Source organism: Zootoca vivipara, chromosome 2, assembly GCF_963506605.1.
Source record: "Zootoca vivipara chromosome 2, rZooViv1.1, whole genome shotgun sequence".
Lineage (NCBI taxonomy): Eukaryota > Metazoa > Chordata > Lepidosauria > Squamata > Lacertidae > Zootoca > Zootoca vivipara.
In genome coordinates this window covers 99,958,311-99,976,443 of record NC_083277.1, presented here as the reverse complement: position 1 = coordinate 99,976,443, position 18,133 = coordinate 99,958,311, and the positions used below count along the sequence as shown (strand labels likewise).

Sequence of the window (18,133 nt, the reverse complement as noted above, 5' to 3'; positions counted from 1 at the left end):
GGAGTTGGAAGGGACCACAAGGGTCATCTAGTCCAACCCCCTGCAGTGCAGGAATCTTTTGCCCGACGTGGGGCTCAAACCCATGACCTGAGATTAAAAGTCTCATGCTCTACCAACTGAGCTGCCGCAGCTGATCTACACCTTAGCCATCAAGGTTAGTAGCTACAACACAATGTGTGCACATGCACACATACGAAAAAAAGAAAAAAAGAAAAGAAAAAGTTGAGAAATTGCAACCTGGCCATAATCATTTGAAAGGATTTGGAAAGTCTGTGGGAAACGCCCCCCTCCGCCCGAGAATCTGAGCCAGGGGTCAGCAAACTTTTTCAGCAGGGGGCCGGTCCACTGTCCCTCAGACCTTGTGGGGAGCCGGACTATATTTTGGAGATGGGGGAATGAACGAATTCCTATGCCCCACAAATAACCCAGAGATGCATTTTAAATAAAAGCACACATTCTACTCATGTAAAAACACCAGCCAGGCCCCACAAATAACCCAGAGATGCTTTTTTAAATAAAAGCACACATTCTACTCATGTAAAAACACCAGCCAGGCCCCACAAATAACCCAGAGATGCTTTTTAAATAAAAGCACACATTCTACTCATGTAAAAACACCAGCCAGGCCCCACAAATAACCCAGAGATGCTTTTTAAATAAAAGGACACATTCTACTCATGTAAAAACACGCTGATTCCTGGACTGTTCGTGGGCCGGATTTAGAAGGCGACTGGACCGGATCCAGCCCCCGGGCCTTAGTTTGCCTACCCATGATCTGAGCCGTCTGTTCTTTAGGCTCACCTAGATTTATATGTCGGAATTGGCAGCATCAGGCAGGTGCTTGAACTTTGCTATCAAGTCTTTGCTGGCCTCAGGCAGAAAGCTGGATAAAGCAGTCTTCTGCTTGCTGGTTCACAGAACAGCTTAATATTATTAATGGGCTTTCTGGAATCTGGAATCTGGAATCTGAGAACCAGGACTTGCTAGACAGATTATTGACACTCTCCTGGTGTTTGTCTGATGGCAGAACTTCTCTGTCTTTCTTGTCTTTGGGCTCTCCTTGTCTCAAAGGTTGCCTTGCTGGCTTCACTTTGCAAATGACACCCCGGGAAGTACTGTGTCCAGATTGCCTTCCACAGGGCTTTAAAAATATTTTTTCCTTTTCCTTTTAATTGGTTTTTGTTACCGAAGAACATGAAATAATATTTAAAAATATTCTTATTATTATCAAGATGTAAAGAAAAGTACAAGAGAAAATGATACAAAAAGAGAGAATCCTAAAACGATTTAATCAGAGGTGTCATTATCCTTCATAAATACTAAGTGCAATATATTATTACTATGCTTTTTTTAAAAAAAGATTTTTATTTAAGTACGAGAATTTTTACATACATTATATTCTCTCCTTCCAATTTTTAATTTCCCGTACCGTTTTTCCTTTCCCTTCCCACCCCCTCCCCCACCCATAATCCATTGGAAGGGTTCAAACAGTTGTCCTCAGCCACGGGCACAATGTCTTTAATTTCCACTGAATGTCTTCTGGTCCAGTAGTTGTTATCCATTGAAGATAGGAGTTCCATCTGGTCCTTATCATATCACATGGAAGGCCAAGTCTAATATTATTACTATGCTTAGTGAATCTATTGCTTTCACTGGCAACCAAACTCATATCGTTCCTACTTTATCATATCCCACCTACATCATATAATTTACACCAATCGCAAGAGCATAAAATCTATGCAAATCCAAACCATTCCTAGCTTCACTTACTGAATTCTTTATACAGTACGCATCATGTCCTTTAAACTTTGCTCTTAATTTAATTACCAGCAAGTGTTCCCATAATTTCCTTATTCATTCCATTTTAATTAATTTATTTTTTGCACTTCTTGCATTAAAAAGGTTAAGGTAAAGGACCCCTGACAGTTAAGTCCAGTCGCAGACAACTCTGGGTTTGCAGCGCTCATCTCGCTTTACAGGCCGAGGGAGCCGCCGTTTGTCCGCAGACAGTTTTTCCAGGTCATGTGGCCAGTATGACAAAGCCGCTTCTGGTGAACCAGAGCAGCGCACGGAAACGCCATTTACCTTCCCACCCGGAGCGGTACCTATTTATCTACTTGCACTTTTGGCGTGCTTTCAAACTGCTAGGTTGGCAGGAGCTGGGACTGAGCAACGGGAGCTCACCCTGTCACGGGGATTCGAACCGCTGACCTTCCGATTGGCAAGCCCAAGAAGCTCAGTGGTTTAGACCACAGCGCCACCTGCGTCCCTACTTCTTCTTCCAGTGTCTAGCATATATTATCCATGCAAAGGTACGTATATGCAACACCTGTGTCTGGTATTTCTTTTGGTATGCTGTGCTTCACATAATTTAACAAGCATAGCAGTAGGTTAGTTGTTACCAGGATCTGAAAATATATATATATATAAAATTATAGCTTCAGCCACCATATACCAACATCCTTCTGCTTTAAGGCATTTCCACAAGTTAAAAACACCTGATCTCAAAGGATTCAGTGCACGGCCAAAAACTTCAGCAAAGAGGCGGAAACTGACTGAGCCCAAAAATCCTCATTCACCATTCCAGCGTTCCATTCTATATTTCCAACGCTGCTAGGAAAAATTCACAGAGCATCTCAGCACAACCTGCTCCTCATTCCTTAGCTCAAGCTTCTCTCTCTCTCTCTCTCTCTCTCCAATGAACAGCAGCAGCACAATGCTTTACACCAGTGTTTCCCAAACTTGGGTCTCCAGCTGGACTACAACTCCCATCATCCCTAGCTAGCAGGGCATGTGGTCAGGGATGATGGGAACTGTAGTCCAAAAACATCTAGAGACCCAAATTTGGGAAACACTGCTTTAGACTCTGCCAATCAGAAAATTCCAACTGCTTCCCATGTGTCAGTGGGCATTTCGGAGAGGGAAAACTTTAACATCTAAAATATCTCCATCTATTCGAATGGAATATAAAAGGTAAAGAGATGTGTTGCCCATTCCCATATTATCCTGAGTTTCATGAAGTCAGACCTAAGGCATTTATTCCTCCAAAAATTCCTAAAACAATTAAGAATATGGGACAATTGCACTTGGAGTGTGTACTCTTCATAATTTTCTTTTAAACTCTTCAATACTCAAGATACAGGATTTAAAATAAAATTAGAAAGATTAAGCATAAAATCTGCTGAAATAAATTGCAAATTTTGTCGTTTCCTAAAGATTTAGGTAGATTTACCGTAGTAGCAATAATTTGTTTCTTGGCTTCCAAGTGGGGGTGTGGTGGGGATGCACACATTTGCTAACTGTTGAACAAATCCAAAAAGGCACTTAAAATTTCACTCTGATGCCACCGAAGCAGATAACAAAAGCTGTATTATTTTAAAGGATTGTGAGTTCAGATGAGAAGATGCATAGGGGAAATCGTGAAAAGAAAAGAAGGTTCCTAAATTCCTAAAGTCATTTTCTCCAGGTTGTCTGGTTCTTAGAACAACACAAAACAGTCTGTTTAAACAGTGAAACAGAAATAAAAAGAATGCATGTCACACTGAAAACTCTATGCACACTTAGCAACTCAGATTAGATCCACCTCCTGAACAACTAGGATCTTCAAGAGTGAGACATTGGCACTAAGAGAGAGTTTGGTGCTTACCTGGAATATTGTGTATTGTTATTGCTAAGATGAGCAGCATGATCCGCCTCCAGCTGTTGCTTGCTGCCACTGAAGTGCTGTCTCTGAGATTTTGGGATGGAGCAGGAACATCTGGCTGAGGAGCTCCAGTACCTTTCTTCCTCTGATAAGGTTCCCCATTTTCACCTTTATCTAGAGCAAGAAGAAGAGAAACAAAGTGACTTTTTAAAAAATGAAAAAGGCTAGGGTTCAGTCTTAGATAAGTTTAAAAATAAAGCAATAGGGGGAAATGGCCCAAAAAATAATAATCTGCTACTATTAGAGGTTCTGAGTGGATAAAACTTGGAGCTCACAGGCCACAACCTGCATACTTAGCACACCTCCCCGCAAAAAAATCTAACTAACTGAAGTAAAGCAGGATTGTAAAGGCTAAGGAGCTGGGAGTAGCATGAAGTTGCAGAAGAGTCTGTGGCACAGCATGTAACTGAATCAAATTCCACGCACACAAGAACAACTGTGTCCCTTCTACCTTAGGGTAGAAAACTTCTGATGCATAAGAACCGTTATGTATTTATACAGTTTGTAGCAGGGAGAAATTGGGGCAGGTTCAGCTTCTTCCATCGCTGTGCTGCGCGGGTCCAGCGATCCACTCTTTTCACCTGCTTTTGGGAGCAGCATGAGCTGTAGAGCAAAGCTGGAGGGCGAAGAGGTTGGGCTCGACTGTCATCACACAGTAATGAAGCACGCAGCTCCTTCTGAATAGTTCTTTGCCATGCAGCTATTAAATGAACAGCAACTTCTTTCAGGTCGACCTACTGCTGCCGGCATAATGCTACTGCAGGATAAATGGGAGGGGTATTATGGATTATAAAACAGAAGGTGAATGTGCATGGAACTTAATTCAGCTCCCAAGCAGGTGTGTGTGTGTGTGTGCCTGCCTGCCTGCCTGCCTGCCTGCCTGCCTGTAGATTAACACAGATTTATTTTTTTATAGATTCTATCCAAGGGAAGGCCTGTATCCCAGCAAGAGGAATTCACCAACCATACATGGATACATGATAAATGAGGCATTACTTTGGCATAATGTGGATCGCTTTATAGGAATAAATATCAGCATGCATGGCATTTTGCAGCATGCACATAAGAAACAGGCCCTGCCCCAAGGACCTTACAATCTAAAAGTGGGATAATGGAAAGGGAACAGAGGAGAAAGCTACTGAGAGGTAGTTAACCTTTGTTGCAACAAGGGGATGGAATGACCGTTTGCTAACATTTTTCTGATATTTTGCTAGGACTCCTCTCAGGCACAGCATTTGTTGAAAAGGTCCGTCTGATTTAGCAGCCAGCAGAAGTAACGCAAATGTAAATTAGGACAATAAAAAGGGAAAAAACATGCAGCATTCTGAATTGCGATAAAGAAATTCTTTCCATTTACCCACTAAATGTTAGGGAAAGCCGAGAAATAAAATGATGGAGGTAACTGTTCCTGAACTTTACATAGGCAACAGCTGTGCTCAGGCCGCAATGAAGATTTGACATTTTAGATGCATTTTACACTCTTTTTCCGCCCACCCAGCTTAATTTCCTAGCAGACCAGCAAGTGCCAAAAGGCATTTGAAGGAGGTTCTGAATTAATGTCAATTGCTTCCCATGCAGCTTAATGCTAAACTGTCATGTTGCACTTAACTTGGTGGCCATTAAGAAAGTGTAGCATATTAAAAATGCTTCTGCAAACGAGCACGTGACGCCAATAGAGAAAAGGCAAGGTCTCTTTTAAACCTGCCGTTCAGAATGATAGCTTTGAGAGAGAAGTGGGAACAGCTTAAAAGGATTCATCGGTGCAAAAAAAGGGAATATGGCCTTGTGAAGGGTTCGGCGCAAGTTAGTCAATCATGCTTTAGACCAGAGCTTTCCAAACTGAGTGTCGTGACACGTTGTTGGGTCCACTGCAGTGTGTAGGTGTGACACGAGAACGCCCCCCACTCTCCTCCCATGCTGTAAAGGGGTGAGTGTAACCCCCGCTTTGCTAGTAAAACTGAATTACTGTGTCACGAAAGGATGCATGTCTAAAAAAGTGTGTCACCACACCAACATGAAAAGTTTGGAAAGCTCTGGTTAAGACTACAAGGGATGCAAAGTGGCAATTAATCATATGGTAATACATAGTGACCACCATGGTTTTCAACTCTGACCATGTCACTTTTCAACAGTATTAATTAATGACTATGTGTTGCATCCAACAAAGTGCAGAGTTCTGCTCATGTAATAGGGCTTTCTCCTTCCTCTCCTCCCTCCCACTCAGGGGCGTACCCAGGATCAAAACTAGGGGGGGCAAGGAGCGGGGCCAAGGCACGGGAGGGAAGGAAGCACGCACGGCGGGGCAGGGGAGGAGCCAGAGCGCGATGGCTGCCGGGTGAGGGGGCCGGCGGCGACAGCAGCAGGAGCTGCTGAGTTCAACGGGACTTGCTCCCAGGGAACAGCGCACAAGAGGGCAAGCTTCTTAGCGCCCGCTCCGCCAAGCGGCACTAATGTGGTGGCCTTAACGTGCCCCGCATGCCCAGAAGCACTCTCCTTTTTTTCTTTTCCCCTCCTCTGAACGCAGTTCAGCAGCAGGATCGGCGGCAGCGGGATCCTGCATTCAGAGGAATGTGGTGGCCTTAACGTGCCCCGCATGCCCAGAAGCACTCTCCTTTTTTTCTTTTCCCCTCCTCTGAACGCAGTTCAGCAGCAGGATCGGCGGCAGCGGGATCCTGCATTCAGAGGAAGGGAAAAGAAAAAAGGAGAGTGCTTCTGAGCCGTGCTTGGCCTTGCCGGAGGGCGCGATGGGGAGCTGGAGGGAGGGCGCAGCATGGTGGGCAGGAACGCCGAACTCACGCTCCGCCGGGTTTTGCTTCGCCTCTGCCCACCAGCCCCACCGGCAGCGCCGCTCTCATGAGCCGGCCCTGCTTCTGGGGGGGCAGCTGCCCCCTCCTGCCCCACGCTGGGTACGCCCATGCTCCCACTCCCTCTGCCAAATAATTTTTTTAAAAAAATCTGTTCTAGTGGGTCCCCCAGCCCTTTGGAGGAGATTTTGAGGACGAGAGTGCAGGGGGCATCCTATTTGAAGCAGCAGAATCTAACCTCATGTGATCACAGAATAAACTACACATCCACAGTCAGTTGCAGCTGAAGTTTGCAAGGACACAGTCACATCCAACTCAGTGAGACTTACTTCTGAATAAAAATGCTCTTGGTTGTGCTGTTAAGTTTACCAGAACATGATCACAGGCCACTTTAGTGGTAGTGGGATCCATTTCCCTCTCCAGGAAAGATAAACTTATTGTAATCGAGTCTCAGACATTGCTCTCTTCTTCTTTCTTGAGGGGAAGAGGTGGGCTACTCAACAGCTGCAATGTCCCAGACCATGTCATGGCACCAATATTGTAGCAAAGGCTATCCCATGATGTGCACAGCCACACAAAATCAAGAAGAGTGAATGCTAAACGAAAGGAAATATTTTGGTGCCACTGTAGGAAGCCACCATCACAGCATTCCCAAGAACAGTTGTAAGACTTATGCTCAGTGCTCTCATCCAGTATAAACACCATCTGCAAAGCATGACCCTTGTCATCCACTTACAGAAGCAGAGTAGCTGACGTAGATCTGCCTTTCACCGACAGATTGTTCTGCATAGCATGTCTGCCTATGTGCTTGCCGCACAGCAAGGTACTGCCTGCATCCCAAGAGAGGGCCTCCCTGCAGCCTAATAGAGCTGTCACACCTCCAGTTGTCTAAGTATTCTGTTTGTCACTGTGACCCTTTATATCTCAAGCTTTTCTCCACAGGAGGAAGCGTAGCCCATGTTTGTCAAATATATTCACAGCAGCCAGGGCATCATTAGGACATGTGGGAATAAAAGTCTGCAGACAGGAGACTGAAAAATAAGAGTGTGCTCGATGTAAGGAATGTGGAATGGCAGCAAGAGAGCAAAGCCAACCAGAAGCATCTGTAGAGAAGCAGCCTAATATCCTGTCGTCCTTTCAAAAAGTGGTACCCTCCAAATACTGCTGGATACAACTCCCATCATCCGTGATCCCCAGACATGTTGGCTGGGGTTCTTGGGAGTTAGAATCCAACAAAATCTGGAGGGCAGAAGATTGGCTATCCCTGGCATGGAAGGTGCTGAAGACAGATAGACTCCAGGGCTATGGAAACAGCTACTCTGCCTGCTGCTTCACAGGGAGCTGTCCAGCACCACAGAAACAGTACATTGGACAGTTCCGAGCTTGACCCAGGTAGGCTCTGATGGCCCAAGATTCTCCCTCGCTCTCGCTCTCCACAATACAGTCTTTATTTAGGCCCTTATTCAACTAACCTAGCACACTTGTGGAAGTTAGCAAAAGGATTCCCATCAGCGCAATGGGGGTCTTTTGTCAGGTCAGGCTTCACTTGCTCAAATCTTACTGCCTCAGATCAGGCCTTCATGGCTACAGTATTAGACCAGGGATAATTACTGGACGTGGTTGGCTCTGTGGTCTAAACCACTGAGCCTCTTGGGCTTGCTGATCGGAAGGTTGGCAGTTCGAATCCGCACGACAGGGTGAGCTCCCGTTGCTCTGTCCCAGCTTCTGCCAACCTAGCAGTTTGGAAGCATACCAGTGCAAGTAGATAAATAGGTACTGCTGTGGCGGGAAGGTAAATGGTGCTTCTGTGTGCTCTGGCTTCTATCATGGTGTCCTGTTGTGCCAGAAGCAGTTTAGTCATGCTGGCCACGTGACCTGGAAAGCTCTCTGTGGACAAACGCCGGCTCCCTTGGCCTGAAGCGAGATGAGCGCAGCACCCCATTGTCGCCGTTGACTGGACTTAACCGTCCAGGGGTAATTTACCTATTATTTTATTTACCTATGGATAATTATGTGATCCTCTCTTATGTCCCTAGCTGAACTCTACAACAATGACATTAACTTCTAGCCAACAGACCACCAACTCATGACAGCAACCTAAGAATTGTTATCAGGATGGATGGGTACAAATTATCCATTTACATCACGAAGGAAACTAGATTTAAATCAGGCATCCCCAGACTGTTTTGGACTACAATTCCCATCATCCCTGACCACTGGGTCCTGTTAGCTAGGGATCATGGGAGTTGTAGGTCAAAACATCTGGAGGGCCGCAGCTTGGGGATGCCTGATTTAAATCAAGCATTCAGTTTTCAAATTAGTTTATTTTCTGAAGAAGTATTCATACTAACTGGATACTGTAACTCGTATCTGCTTGCCACAAAATGGAACCATTTTATTATGCAGCAGTGTAATCTAAAACGTCTGTTCATGCAACCCATCTGCCCTTTCTGCTGTAGAATTTATACCCACTTGGGGAACAAATTGTGAAAATAATTGTTTCTGTTTGGCTTCTGTTTGGACATTCAGACTCAGTTCCCAGAACTTTCAAGTCACAAGGGTTTAGTAGTTGCTAGGCAGGAAACCATTCCCCCATAACATAAGAAGGTCCACATTGTTTTGTTGACAAGCTAAATATTCATAATCTGCATAATGGCTTCAGTTTGCTTTACTTGTTTCATCCATAAGCCACAACAATGTTGAAATTAATTACAGGAAAAGGCAAAAAGCCAGCAGCCACAACCAAATCAATAAGCAAACAAAAAATATTTTATGTTGAACCACACTGCTGGTTCATGAATTAAGCAGGAGCGAAACAGAATTTAAAAAGCAATAAGATAAAAACCAAGATTAATACAGATGGCAATCAAGCACAGAAGCATCAAGAGAATTCAGTCACAATATGGTCAACAATCTGCATAATAAAGAACACAATTTATGACCTATTTGGGTAATATTCCTAATGCCTTTTGCTCCTTGGTAATTTTTACATGTAAAATCATGCTTCAATGCATATGATTTAGGACCACTCATGCACTTGCAAGTATCACTAGGGTGAGAAACATGACCCTTAGATCTCCATCTGAGGCCCTGCTCCACAGCCCTTCCACTGAGAGAGGCTCCTGGGGTGGGGGCCTTTACATTTGTAGCTCCGTAGCTATGGAATTCTCTCTCCAGGGAGGTCCACCTAGAGCAGGCATCCCCAACAGACCACCAACTCATGACAGCAACCTAAGAGTTGCTATCAGGATGGATGGGCACAAATTATCCATTTAGATCACCAAGGAAGCTAGATTTAAATCAGGCATCCCCAAACTTCGGCCCTCCAGATGTTTTGGACTACAATTCCCATCATCCCTGACCACTGGTCCTGTTAGCTAGGGATCATGGGAGTTGTAGGCTGAAACATCTGGAGGGCCATAGTTTGGGGATGCCTGACCTAGAGCCTTCACTGACACTTTTTCCAGAGCCCAGTAAAGACTTACTCCCTGTTCCATGTCTTTGATGACTGAGCTGATAGTTAAGTGTGCTACCCCAACTTCCTGTTGCTGTTACTGGGGTGGGGGTGTTGCACGTTGTGTGTAAATGTTGATGTTTTATATCAGTATCAATATCAAGCTTTATTTCAGCCACAGACCAACATACAAATAAACTGAACACATAAGACTTAAAACAGGTAAGGGATAAAGACTAATAGTTAAAAGGTGATTATATCATACATAACTTGAAAAGATAGAAACAAGGACAAACAGTTAAAAGCGACTATAAGGGAGGAAGTGTGAAGGAGCACAGGTCTTGCATTTTGGGCCTAGTTTGTGGCGCAAACCATCCTTTGGCGGATATCCATCATGGCAGTGCAATATCTAGCAACTGAGTATGTAATGTCTGGATTTTCATCTTGAAGAAGCAGGGAGGTATAAAGTTGTTCTGTGCAACCTGGAAATTTATGTAGTACAGTGGTACCTCTGGTTAAGAACTTAATCCGTTCTGGAGGTCCGTTCTTAACCTGAAACTGTTCTTAACCTGAAGCACCACTTTAGCTAATGAGGTCTCCCGCTGCCGCCACGCCGCCGGAGCACGATTTCTGTTCTCACCCTGAAGCAAAGTTCTTAACCTGAGGTACTATTTCTGGGTTAGAGGAGTTTGTAACCTGAAGCGTTTGTAACCCGAGTTACCACTGTATAGGCAAGATGAACCTAGCTTCTACATCGGTATAGCATTGGCGGTGAAAAAAGGCATGTTTCGTTGGAGACACTGAAGGTAACAAGGAACGAATAGTTTAAATTAATTAAATTAATTTCAGATGTCACTTTGAAACCAGGTTATTTTTAAGCGATACATAATATAGCTGGGTTTTCTTTAAAAAACAAACAAGCAAACTATCACTCTGGGCCAGTAAAAAAAAAGCCTGAGTCACAGTAATATGTAATTAAGAGGGGAAATATATTAGGAGCAGTCCAAGCAGTGATTATTTGCACCTCTTCCTGAGTGCTGGGATGTTCATTTTTATGAGTGAACTGTGATAACACTCTTGCAAGTTGTAATAGTAGAATTTTACTTGGCAATCTAAAAGATCTGTGTCCACAAGCATGCAGCACTTAAAACATCAAGCACCCTGTCTACTAACTAAAGGTCCTCAAAACATATTCCTGGTGGGATTCGCCTAACGAGTCCTGCCAGCCCAGTGTTGTATTTAGGTATACACATACCAGAAAGCATCTTTCAGATTTGTGGAGCCTCTAAATTTGTGGAATCATGTGGAGCCTCTATCATGTGGAGCAGGCATCCCCAAACTGCAGCCCTCCAGATGTTTTGGCCTACAACTCCCATGATCCCTAGCTAGCAGGACCAATGGTCAGGGAAGATGGGAATTGTAGACCAAAACATCTGGAGGGCCGAAGTTTGGGGGTGCCTGATTAAGAGGGTCATTTTAGGTAGGCACTGCTTGGGAATGGGCATTCAAGGTGTCCCATCTTATACGGAATGTTTGGAGAATTTGTGGTCCTCCAAAGGTTGCATTGCCACAACTCCAGTCAAACCCAGCCATCATGGCAAGTGGGCAGGGTCTATGGGAGCTGTAATGTGGCAACATCTCAAGGGCCGCAGGTTCCCCATCCCTGTTCTATGGGAATTATAGAGCTCCATGCATAACGTATTGACTTTCAGTGATATACAAATATAAGACCAAAACCACCGCTAAATCACCCTCTGGACAGCCATCAACACCATGCTGGCTGCTGCGTCTGCCCAGAAAGGACTCAGTTTGTATTCAGTTGTGAAAGCACCACAGTGAACCCTTGTGATCTACTGTATCCTTATGATCTACTGCATCCTCTATTTCTCTTGCCTAAAAAGGAAGCATTTGAAAGCTTCGTTTACAGACAATGTCAAATTTGAGAGTTCTGCCTTGCCTGTGAAGTCCTGGCTGATTCATTTACTACACAGCAGTAATTTACAGACGGGCAAAACATGAGGACCTTGCTCTATTGGCAGGGAGGGAAAAATTTCAAGGCTTCTCAGAGAGAATCAATATCCTGGTTTAGTCGGCAGGTCGCTTGACAGCCTGCTTATTAAAAGAAGTGGTGACAAGCAGTGGCGAACTCCCTGAAAAGATTACGGTCTTATACAGACTCAGATTATGTGGCGCTCTTGACTGCATTTATCTGTCGCAAATCTGAGCGGCAGGAATGTGGGCATTTTAGCTGGGTCAGGGCGTGTCTTGTGACAGAAGGAAAAGGCGACAAAAAAGCAGGTGCAGCATGAACGGAGCATAGATATTTGCCAGCAGTGATTCAAAGCTATCTCTAAAACAACATCAGATGTGCACTGACATCTTCTCAATGAGCTCCACCATTCAACACACAGCTTTGTTCTATAATCCTTCAGCAGAACTGTAAGGGAAAAAAGCAAAATTGTGTGCTTCCTCAGTGTACCTCCAGGTAGATTAATATGATCTGCATTTCTCTGGGTTCAAGAAAAAAAGTTCATCCCATCAAATAAGCTATATATTTTGCTTTCTCTGACATACAGAGAGGTTCAAGCACTGTTTGATTGAAGAAATGAACCCCCACCGTGCCACAGTTTATGAAACTGCCCCTTAGAGAAGCAAAGTGTCTTACTAGAATACAGAAGTCATCTAAATTTATGTTCTATATCTATATTAAAAGTACCGGGTGGCCAAGGTCCTCCAGCATGACAACTCACGGTTATAGTTGTTGAGTCGTGGGAAAGACGGATGAAGACACAGCTCTTAAAACAACCAGCTCTTTATTTCAGCTCTGAGTCCTGGACTGCACAATAGCTTAGCCGGCTGGCTTATATAGTACTCAGTAACTTGCAACAGTAACAAACTTCCCCTAGTTACCCAATCCGTGAACAGCAGTCTCAATCCTTCATTTGCATGTTGTGGACCTGAGTGAGAACTGCAGCCACTGTGGGCAGGGTAAGAACTGCAGCCATGGTGGCCAGAATGAGCACTGCAGTCAAACTAAATGCATAATAAAAAAATCCTTCAGTAGCACCTTAAAGACCAACTAAGTTTTTATTTTTGTATGAGCTTTCGTGTGCATGCACACTTCATCAGATACACTGAAACAGAAGTCACCAGACCCTTATGTATATTCAGAGGGTGGGGGTGGGGGTGATGGGAATGGGTGATGGGCTGATAGGAGTGGTGAACCTGTTGATGACTGTTAACGACTGTTAACGACTGCAATTGGTCTTGCGGGGGGAAAGCAAGGGCTGAGGTGCTAAGAAAAGCTTGATCATGTATAATGAGATAAGAATCCTATGTCTCTGTTCATTCCAGTTGGCTCCATGGTTTTAAGCTTGCTAATGAGTTGCAGAATGCTTATGCCAGTAGGGGAAAAATGGGGGGGGGACTCCCATTCAATCAGCAAATGCTTATTATGCCAAAAGACCCCTTCTTCTCTGTAGGGAGGAGAAATGGGATTTCTGAATTTAACATCACACCAGGCAATTGCAGCTGTTTCTTCCCAAGTAGGTTAAAATTAGATGCTTGGATACATATTTAGCACCTCCAAGGACTACTATGTACTTTACAGAAAACAGGAGACATATGCACACACATGTGTTCAATTCCTGGCTCTAGCACGAACAGATGTATAGAATATCCTTCCTGCAGAGTGGGATCCCTGTTTCTTCTTGGCACCAAGATTTATAAAATACAGATGGAACCTGTTATGTCATCTCTCAAAGCGCTCAAACTTCCTGCTGCTAAGAAATGAGTCAGAAATTGAAAACCTCCTTCCAGTGCCAAAGTCCGAGAAATAGTTTCTTGTTGCCACTTGGTTCTAATCAGCGCACTGCTTTACAGGTGGTAAGAGAAAGGAAGCGGGTGTAAAGACAGTTTTGTTACATCCCGGAAGACACCCCTGAACACAAGGTCCAGGACTAAAATACCCAAGAATAGTTTGTCTCTACATAATGCTAAGAGAGAACTTAGGAAAAAGGAACAGAGAAAGACTTGTATGCCTCTTTCAAGTTAATAAACAGAAATAGTTTCTAATTATTTAGAATCAGAGGAAACTGAAGCATCGCTATAGAAAATTACAAATTTGTAAAATTAAAAACAATTGTTGCAACACTGGAAGTGGAACTGCTTCCAACAAACATATTCTGCATTTCTGAAATATTCACACATTGAGATGTGAAAGCTGGAAGGGAGTTATATGGGGGAGTGGGAAGGGAAGAGTTGAAAATTGCCAGCATAACTTCCAGCATGAAACAAATAGACAGACTATATTTAAGCTCTGTAGCCCACCCTTTGTTTTGGAAAGGACCTGTCATTTCTTCCCCACAGGAGAGCTGGTAATCTCATATTGCTACCCCCAACCTCCTTGAACATTCCTCATTGTTTTCAGAAATGCTAGCACTGGATGTTAACACTTGGGAGATTGAGAAAAGTTGCACCATTTTCTAATATTAGCGAAAGCAAATACTTCCATCTCCTCTTGAGTTATCATCACTCGACACAGCTATCCAAACCAAATGCTGGCACATCTTAAATAACAATGACTGTCAGTCATTCAAAGCCACAGAATCATAGAACTGTAGGGAGGGTTGGAAGGGACCCTAAGATTCACCTAGTCCAACCTCCTGCAATGAAGGAATCTCAGCAAAGCATCCATAAGCTTTATTTGTTCTGCTTTGATGCAAGGTAATTTCTTAACAGTTCTGTCACATTTTCCCCATGCTATACATGTATACAAAGAGGTCTCACTGCAACTGAATTAGGAGATGAAGAGAAGAGTCAATACAAGCTCCTAACAGCTTCATATAGGTGTTGAAGTACATTAGCGACAGATATCCTGAGCAACTCCACAGTACCAATGCCAAGGTGCTTAGCAGCAGACTCTAGAAGAACTTAACCAGGGTCTGCTGGGTGCTATGTTGCAAGAGGTGCAAAAAAAAAAAATGCTTTGGAATGGGGCACAAGAGGCGGGGGAGGGAGCGCCCAATTTTAGCATCGCAAAGGGTGCTGCTGAAATCTGAGAGCCTGCTACTGCCCTCATGGAATCATCATCTTAGCACAACACTCAATTCCTCCCCTTTCACTCACAGAGCAATCCTAGGCATTATTACTCAGAAGTAACTCCCACTGTGTTGAACAAGTTCCACTCCCAAGGAAGCGTACCTAAGGATTTCAGCCTTAATGAGACAGCCTTAATGAGATTTATTTATTTAGAAGATTTATAATCTGCTTAATTAAAGAGGTGAGGGTACAAATAAAAATGATTTTAAAAACAACAACAGCAGCACAAATAACATTGCAGATGAAACGCAGGTGAAGTTCACAAAACTGTTTAAAAATATAGGCATAAAATAATTATCATAAAACCAACAAAACAGTTAAAATAAATCTAGGTAACTAAATTAAATGCCTGGGTAGGCTTGCTGAAATAAAGGAGTTTTTGGCAGGTTTCTAAAACAATATAGCAAGGTTTTGCCATACCAGACTACTTTCTTCTGTCTGATCCCAACTTGGGGGGGGGGGGATGAACCGGCAAGTTCCATCACCTCTAGGAGTATTCCAAGCATCCAACTGTGACAGTGTTTAACCTCTGATTATTTCAAAGACTCTTTTCATGCTCTCAGTTCCTACCCAATTTTCCATGAGACACCCTGACCCGCCTGCTGTCTACACAGTGAGCAAGCTTCCTAAAATTCAGCTGGTAAGGCAAGGTCTATATGCAATATTCTGATTAACTTTGCCCTCATGCTAAGGCAACAGACACTTGTATTGCATGTTTAAAACACTAGGAGGGGGGGAACACCAAATTTGTAAAGGGTTCTGTCCTCTTAAACATGGCAGCCATCTGGAGAGAGCTGAACGCTGCCAGTTGGCTGGGCGAATGCCTGCCCACGTTACTGAAAGAAAGAAAAGATCCAAGCTCATCTCACAATTCTGTGCAATATCCAATAAAACAACTACTTAATTCACTGGCACTCTGACAGGCATACCTGATGGCCCTCACTGTTAAAAAAAATGACTTGTGCAGGAATCAACAGATGCAACTCTTGGGGGGTAGGGATGTTTTCTTTTTAAAAAATTACAAATCCAAGCCAGAAATTAAAGAAGGGAAGTTCATAATTAAAAGAATGTTTGCAATAACTATGTTAGGCTAGCAGGTTCTTAAAATTAAAATGCATATGGTGTTTTGAAAGAGCTGAGAGCTGTCAATTTCTTCTCCCCTTCAATCAAGGTGTCCCACTTGAACTGGATAGCACAGTGTTTAATCGAATGCGAGCATTCGGAGCAGGGCCACACATCTGCCTGGGCCCTTGACATCGCACCCTACTGCACTGCACTGACCTCCACATGTTCGGTGCAGAGGTCTGAGAAAGGAAGCCTTCACACAAGCAATACAACACAAGCAGTAAGCAAGGGCACACGCAAGTGCCCCTACAGTTTGCAAGTAAAAGAAATAAAAGTGAACACATGCAGTTCACTTTTAAAATCAACTCTATGACCACATGCAGGTGAATATGTAAATATATCAAAACCACATGAGAGGACCTTTTGAAACAAGAACATGAGCATTGTGGCCTAAGCCAAGATAAGTGGTTTCATACGAATTGTAAGTACTGACTTTGATATTTGTTTGTTTAGATGTATATTAGTAATTCAGTCTGAACACTAATAAGACCTGGTTTATACCACCAGTGAATGTATTAAACACAACAGAAAGCAGAAGGAGAAACTACTGAAGAAAATGTGCCCTTGCGTGCTGCTTGTATTGTATTGGACTTTTGAAGAAACTGGCAGCATTAGCCCACTATTTCAGGTTTTTTTTTTCAAACAAGCAATGGCTTGCACAGAGGGAGCCCATGCAAGCTGGACACCCATACAGCCCAGGCATGCCACTCACATGCACAACCTCTGCAAAAGCACTGCTCACACAAAGTGCCGCCCTCCCCTCTTGCTATATGAGTGCCCTACATGCGAGTGAAGGCATGAATAGGGCTTACGAAGACAATAGGGCTTATGAACAGGCTTTATGAAGACAATCCTCCAGTAAAAAAATGCTTGACGGGGATTTCTAAAACTGCTCTCAACATGATTTCAGGTAAGTATAGCATCTAGATCAAGGGAAGTAATAGTACCACTGTATTCTGCTCTGGTCAGACCTCATCTGGAGTACTGTGTCCAGTTCTGGGCACCACAGTTCAAGAAGGATACTGACAAGCTGGAACGTGTCCAGAAGAGGGCAACCAAAATGGTCAAAGGCCTGGAAACGATGCCTTATGAGGAACGGCTTAGGGAGCCGGGTATGTTTAGCCTGGAGAAGAGAAGGTTAAGGGGGGATATGATAGCCATGTTCAAATATATAAAAGGATGTCATATAGAGGAGGGAGAAAGGTTGTTTTCTGCTGCTCCAGAGAAGCAGACACGGAGCAATGGTTTCAAACTACAAGAAAGAAGATTCCACCTAAACATTAGGAAGAACTTCCTGACAGTAAGAGCTGTTCGGCAGTGGAATTTGCTACCAAGGAGTGTGGTGGAGTCTCCTTCTTTGGAGGTCTTTAAGCAGAGGCTTGACAGACATATGTCAAGAATGCTTTGGTGGTATTTCCTGCTTGGCAGGGGGTTGGACCCTTGTGGTCTTCTTCTATGATTCTAAGTGCAGCTGGCACTCAGAATTTAGGCCTGAATCCTAAAAACATGTTCTGCCCAGGCTGTTTTTAAGATGTGATAGCTAAGCAGCCTAATAGTTCTTCAGTTAGAAGAACCCGATGCTCTCACCTTCATTTTTTTTAAACACAAAGTATGTCTCTTCATACATCTGACTTTGATAACAATCACGCACATTCATAAAGGCCAAACAAGATGTTGCCTAAATTATGCATGGTTTGTTGGAGGGGGCTATTTTCCTTGGGCTCAGGTTGCACAGGGAGGGGATGTTTAAGTCTTCCTGTCACGTGATCCTGATGAAAATCAGCCCCTCCTCTAACTGCAATTCATATTGGGGGAAAAGCTCCCATTTTCCTCTGCAGTGTATCGTATTAATTTTCAATTAAGATTTGAACTGAACGCACGTCAGTTGGGTTTTCAGTAATCATTAATGTTTTTAATCAATTCAGTCTATTAAAAATGCTATAAAAA

The 18,133-nt window shown here is 43.6% G+C and overlaps 1 protein-coding gene across 5 annotated transcripts in view; it reads right to left on the bottom strand.

The window, feature by feature from the left end:
* Nucleotides 1-18,133, bottom strand: part of SLC39A11 (solute carrier family 39 member 11) — a 266,928-nt gene that overhangs the window by 110,860 nt on the left and 137,935 nt on the right. For all 5 annotated transcript variants that reach the window (XM_035104080.2, XM_035104081.2, XM_060271959.1 and 2 more), the window contains one exon: nt 3,647-3,817. In XM_035104080.2, the coding sequence (XP_034959971.2) occupies nt 3,647-3,817 (171 nt within the window). The remainder of the gene's footprint in view (nt 1-3,646; nt 3,818-18,133) is intronic.